General features: G+C 54.1%; 1 protein-coding gene across 4 annotated transcripts; it reads right to left on the reverse strand.

Annotated features, from left to right (window-relative positions):
- Positions 1–490: 490 nt before the first annotated feature.
- Positions 491–2968, reverse strand: LOC135273957 (pulmonary surfactant-associated protein A1-like). Of its 4 annotated transcripts, none has more exons than XM_064373704.1 (5): positions 2956–2968; positions 2678–2794; positions 2210–2290; positions 1341–1418; positions 491–867 (listed from the first exon to the last, which is right to left on the reverse strand). In XM_064373704.1, exons 2-5 carry the CDS (start codon positions 2766–2768, stop codon positions 491–493), a joined length of 627 nt encoding a protein of 208 aa, XP_064229774.1. In that variant the 5' UTR covers positions 2769–2794; positions 2956–2968. The 4 variants fall into 4 exon arrangements, with proteins under 4 accessions (XP_064229774.1, XP_064229773.1, XP_064229772.1 ...); XM_064373703.1 differs by having other exon boundaries at positions 2210–2320; positions 2597–2794; XM_064373702.1 differs by lacking the exon at positions 2956–2968 and having other exon boundaries at positions 2678–2768.
- Positions 2969–6000: the final 3032 nt, after the last annotated feature.

Consider the following 6000-nt stretch of genomic DNA (forward strand, 5'->3'; position numbering starts at 1 on the left):
CAGTTCCACACAGCCAGAGCTTCCCTGAAGTCTGCCTCTCTCTGTCATTATGCTTGGCCAGGACGGCTCATCCTGATGGCACTGGGCAGGCAGTGGGCTGCAGAGGGAGAGCAGAGGGGACCAGGAGGCAGGCACACTGTGTGACTTCAGAGGGTCCTTCTACCCCAAGACCTCACTGCTGCCATCTGTAAGTGAAGGAGCTTGACCAGATGGGGAATGAGCAGGGCTCCATCTCATGCTGAAGGCCAAGGTTAGGAGTGGCCGTCTGGGGTGCAGGACTGGGAGGGTTTGCAAGGGGAGTGTCAAGGCTGGTCAGTGATTATGGGGAAGAATCAGGGCCCATCAGGGGAATGAAGTGGCTAAGGATGCCTCCAGCCTTAATGGCCACAAGTAAATTCTATTAAAAGGGAGTTCCAGCATCTCACACACCAAGTGGAGAGTCGGGATGGAGGCTGATGGCCAGAACAGGGTCCTGTGGCCTAAATGCCTTTCAGAACTCACAGATGGTCAGTCGGTAGTGCAGGCAGCTCTTGTCGTTCCACCGCCCATCTGTGTACATCTCCACGCACGTCTCTTTTCCCTGACCCGCGGGCTGCCCTGGATACCAGTTGGTGTAGTTTACAGGGGTCCCGTCTGAGTAGCGGAAGTCTCCAGGGCTGGGACCCTCAGTCAGGCCCACGTAGGCATACGTGTTGTACTTCTTCACGAAGCTTGCAATGGCCTCGTTTTCCTCTGGACTCCTTGGAACAGCAATGCTGCCGCCTGCTCTGGCGCATGCCTCTTGAGTGGCATCGAAAGTAACGGACTGCCCATTGGTGGCAAAGACCTTCTCTCTCACTGCCAGTATGGAACCCTGCAGACTGAGGACTGAGAGCAGAGGAGTCCGGGTCAGGCCACCGACCGCTTTGTCTCTAAGCCACCTCCCTTACCTGGGCTCTCTGTCACCGGGCTCTCCCAGTGTCTCCATCTCATGTCTGCCTCTTTCTGTGTCTTCTCTTCCTCTTCCAGTCCCAGTTTTCTAAATTCTCTTCTAGGCTTTCATCCATTTATTCACTCATCTATTTAACAACTACTTATTGCCAGAAATTGTGCCATTTCCAGGGATTCAGTGGAAAGCAAGACAGGTGGAAAACTTGCTCTCCTATGAAATGGGGAGTGAATTGTGTCTGCTTCTGTCTCCTCTGGGCCATTCAAAAACATCAAAAAAGCACACATCAATGCTTTCCCCAAGACCTGCATGTGCACACTTGTTTGTCATGTCTAAGCTCTAGAAGCTGGTGCTGAGAATGAGGGTAACTTTTGGAAGACCCCTACCCTGTGAGGCCCTGGGGTCCCCTTACCTCCCCTTGTCTGCAGGATTTGGTGTCTGAAGTCCTGGAGTGTGGCTTGGAGCTCCTCGTCCAGATGAGCTGGAAGTCCTGTGGAGAGAGCCCTGCACAGAATGAGGGGCAGGCCAGTGAAGACCCCCACTTGCTGCCATACAGGAGTTTTGTCGTCTGCAATCCTGGAGCTCTGTCCTCTCATTGTTCATACGCACTGCCCAGGACCCCAGTTCAGAGGGTCCAGGAGACTCCAGTGTGTTCCCACACCCCTGCTCCCCCATTCTTCAGTGCAGACTAGACTTGCCCATGCTGAACCTCCACCCCTTATCCTCTTTCCTGCTCTGTCCCTCAAGTGGTTCTGTCTGCCCTCCTCTGTGGGGTGTTCTGCCTTCTGGGCAGGTCCCTCTCCCACACCCTCCACCAAGGGCAAGCCTGATGCTCTCTGTACTGCCCTGATGGACTTGATTACCACTCAAAACGTCCAAGCTCCCCTCTGCCTGTGGGGCTCCTGATCACACCATCTGCCTGGATGCCTGGTCTGCATTCACCCTTCAGACTGCGTCCAGCACCTTTGTCCCAGGACGTGCCGGCCCTGCTTCCCAGCGCTGTCCCTTGTCCCACACCTGACTCAGTGACTCCCTATCGGCAGTCATGAGGCAGGGAGGACTTCCTACATCTGCCCTTCCCTGAATTGTGACCACACTCCCCAGATACCTTGGCTTTCTTCCTCAAGTTCATGTTCTCTTACTTAGGTTGAGCCAAATGGCCTTGGGGAACCTGCAGTGTAACCTCCAGTTACACTGGTCTGATCCCCGTCATCCCTGTGTAACTGACTTCAGGGTCGCTGTGCCCATGTTCCCACTGCCCACCTGCCCCACCCTGCTCACCTGGAGGGCCCCTCTCGCCAGGCTCCCCCTTCTCTCCACACTCTCCAGGGATGCCAGGGAGCCCATCATTCCCAGGAGAACCTGGCATATCTCCAGGGGGACCCATGGGGCCTGCAGAGAAAAGGGACATGGATGTGTGGGATCTGTCACCCACAACTGGGTTGGAACTAGTGAGACTCCACCCCCATTATCACTAGAGCTGACTCAGTTATCACTCTTTGGGCACTCTGAGGACAGACTCTCCAGGATGCACCAGCCTAAGGGCTCCAGGAACCCACCAGGTCCCACCCAGCTCGCTATGGCCCCCAGCCTAGGGGCGTGGACAGATGGGCCTCCTGAAAAGGGGTCTGTGTCCGACAGCTGAGGGTGGGGTCTTCAGCACAGTACCTGGAGGGCCAGGGTCTCCTTTGGCACCATCTCTTCCATCCCTGCCTGGCAGGCCGTGGGATCCAGGAATGCCAGGGATACCAGGGCTTCCAACACAAACATCCTTCACTTCACACACAGTGCCAGAGGCTGCCATCAAGATGAGGGCGAGGGCCAGCGGGCTCAGCCACATGGCTTCAGCTCCAGCTGCTGCTCCTGCAGGAGGGATGGTTTTGAGCTCATCTGCCGCCTCTGCCAACACCTTCCCCACAGTGTTCTGTCAGGACTCAGGAAGCTGGGCAGAGCCCGAGAGCCAGGGCAGGTGAGACCAAAGCGCTGGGAAGATCCAAAGCACCCGGGAAAATTCCCAGCATCATCTGGCACCTGGCATGGCCTCACGCCTCAGGCCTCAGCCTGGAGGTGGTGGGGTCCCCCGGCTGCTGAGGAGGAGGAAGGGTAAGGAGTTTTGGGGAGCCTGGGACCTGGGCTGCAATGCAGTCTCCTCTCTGTCGGTGCCTCACTATGTTACCCTGGGGAACTGGCTTCACCTCTCTGACTTCAGCTGAATCTTCAGTGCTCTCCCCTGTCCCTCCCTGGCTGGTAGGAGGAAGGATGAGGTCATTCACTCACTGACTCACTCATCTGACCCTCATATGCTCAGTTACCTTCTTTTCAGGCTCTAAAAGATCAGGAACCTGAGAATGAAAAGAGATAAGCGGGTCCCACAGCCTGGCCACTCAAGGTGGTCAGTCATGGAGTATCCCCCTTCTCCTTGGGTTCTAGTCTCTCATTCTCCTTCCTGTAGGTTCTGCTGAGCCCTTGTAGAGATGGACCTGGCCAAGGAAGATATCAAAGCATGAGGGTCTTTGCAGGTCACCCATGTTGACTGTGCCATGACACCTCCCAGTGGGGGATGGGGAGTCGCCCTTCTTCCCAGCTGGGCCTTGGTCAGGCCTGTGGCTGCTTGGCTGGTCCTCTCTGCCTGCGATCCTCATGCTGGAGAACGCCCAGGGGATGGGGCTAAACTCACCCACACACAGAGCCTTCAGCTGCATGGGTCTCTGCCTCCAAGTCAGAGGGCAAGGTAGACAGCAGCATTTATAGGGGTGGGGGCTGCCAGGCTTCCTCCACACCTCTGAGAGCCCTACCCCAAAACATGTGCTCCAGGCAGGAAATAGGCATGGTGTTTACATAGCGCATTTCATCACAGAGCACTCAGGCTGGAGGATGGAGAAGGACCCTTGAGGGGAGCACAGAAGCTGCCAAAGAGAAACTCCAGGTCCATAAGAAGATAAATTCCCACCTGGCTGAGGTCACCCACCCTGTCCCTAGCAAGCTCCTTAGCAGTGAAAGCTGAAAGCCCTTACACGGGCACTCAGGGAGCCCCACTGGGTTCCTGGTTTAGTTTCAGACAATGAAGATGTCACTGCTCCAGCTGAGAGTGGTCAGGTTGGTCCAAGCAACCTGTCTGCCCTGTGACCTGGCTCAGTTCTGAGCCCCAGGCCCCTCCAGCTCGTGTCCCTGGAGCCTGCAGCCGAGTTGGCAGGTGCATGGGCAGAGTGGCAGGCAAATATGTTGCAGGTTCCACTTCCCTCTGCCCTGGAGGGTTCACTGGAGGAGTCAGGGAAGCACCTGGAAGATCACAGGAGAGCCACAGTTTCCGTCTGTGGCAGAACTGTCTTTGGTGATGTCTGGCAACCTGCAATGGTGACTATGTTAAGTGGCCCAGTGATATATGAAGCCCTAGTTGGTGAGGTCCCGGTTCCAGTGTCTCAATTAGGAGGGAATCTCCAACTGTGGAGGTGGTAACAATGGGAACCAAGACAGGAAAACCTCCCCCGGCTTATTTGAAATTGGTTTGAAAAATCTTACACTCTCGAGGAGGAGTCTGGAGCTCTTCCAGAGAGCGAGAGCTCAGCCAATGGACCTCACTCCCAGGAGCAGAAAGCCGGGCAGTGCTGATTTGCAGCATGGAGTCTTTCAGCTGCCCCAGTGCTGCCTGCCACGTCGTAAGGTGGGTGCTGGGCTAGGTGTGGCATGGGGCAGCCAGGTCAGAGCAGGGCAGGGCAGGACAGGTGGGGAGCAGCTCCGGCAACTCGGCTGTGGGGAGTCAGGGCTGTTTTGCAGGTGATGAGCGGGAACAGAGGCCAATTCGGATGTGGAGGACCTCGGACATGGTTGGCGGGGCATGGTTTTAGGGGAAAGGCGCTGGAGTTTTGACCCAGAGTGGTCACTTATTTCCCATGTGGACTCGGTCAGATTATATAACATTTTGAACCTCAGTTTCCTTTTTCTTTTTATTATCTTGAAACATCAAATTTACAGAAAAATTGCTGGCATGGTACAAATATTTTTTCCTGAATCTATGAGAGTAGATTGCCAACAAGAAACCCCAACACCCCAACGTTATTGACTGTTTCATACAAAGACAGTTTTCTATTATAACCATAATCAAGAAATTAACACTGATACAGTAACTCCAAATAGCCTTCAGGCCCTATGCAAAATGTACCCAATGCCCCAGTAGCAGTCCTTTATGGCAAACGATCCATTTCCCAGCCATGTGCCTTATTCAGTTGTCACGGTTCTTCAGTGTCCTGAAACCCACACAGTCCCTTTGCCTTCTCTTCACCTTCCTGACCTGAACACGGTGTGAAGACCACGGGAGAGTTACTGTGTAGAATGCCTCTCACTTGGTTTTCTTCGGATGTTTCGGCTCAGGATGCGATTGAGATTCTGTCACTTCGGCAGAAATCCCACAGACACTCTGCGGTGCTCTTCTCCCATTCTACCGGGCGGCATGTAATTTTAGTTTGCCCCAGGCTGATGATGTTCGTGTTGATCATTTAATTAAGGTGGTGGATGTCACACTTTGCCAATGTAAATTTATTCTTTTTCTGGTTTTAATCAGTGACTATGTTGTGAGGATGCACTCCAGGACTATTGTAAAGATCCCATTCCTCATCACACTGCCTTTGTTGCCCATTGATTGATATGTAGCAATGTGGACTGGTGTGTGAAGCTTGGCACCAACTGCCGGGGGAGCCGTGTACTCGGCTGCGGGCTGCAGGGCCACTATCCGGGTTTGATGTTGAAACAGCTGCAGTTTACCAGCACTTGGCACCAGTAAATCTAAAGAATTTCATAAAGAGATGGTTCTTTGTCACTCTTAACTCTCAGAATGGTTTCAGTCCCTGCTGAGTTCCAAGTGCCTGTGCCAGGCCATTCAGCCGCATCCAAACCTCCCTCTCCTACTCAGGCCCCACTGCCCCCACCAGTCTGCTCTCCTTCAAGTGCCTTTCTCGTTCTCTTTGAGGCCTCACTCGCCATGCTGGGCTTCTTCTCTCTGCAGGGTTATAAGGATATAAGGTTTCAAAATCTGAAGCTCAGCTCTTTCAGACTTCAGTGAAGTACATAAGCCTGGT

The sequence above is a fragment of the Aotus nancymaae genome, unplaced genomic scaffold (genome assembly GCF_030222135.1).
Source record: "Aotus nancymaae isolate 86718 unplaced genomic scaffold, 86718_ANA_hifiasm-v0.15.2.pri h1tg000010l, whole genome shotgun sequence".
NCBI classification, from domain to species: Eukaryota; Metazoa; Chordata; class Mammalia; order Primates; family Aotidae; genus Aotus; species Aotus nancymaae.

Coding starts and splice junctions, on each gene's coding strand:
- LOC135273957 (XM_064373703.1), bottom strand. CDS start 2,768: ATGTGGCTGAGCCCGCTGGCCCTCGCCCTCATCTTGATGGCAGCCTCT. Junction 1,419..2,209: donor TGGCGAGAGGGGCCCTCCAG/GTGAGCAGGGTG, acceptor CTCTCTCCACAG/GACTTCCAGCTCATCTGGAC. Junction 868..1,340: donor AATCCTGCAGACAAGGGGAG/GTAAGGGGACCC, acceptor CTCTGCTCTCAG/TCCTCAGTCTGCAGGGTTCC.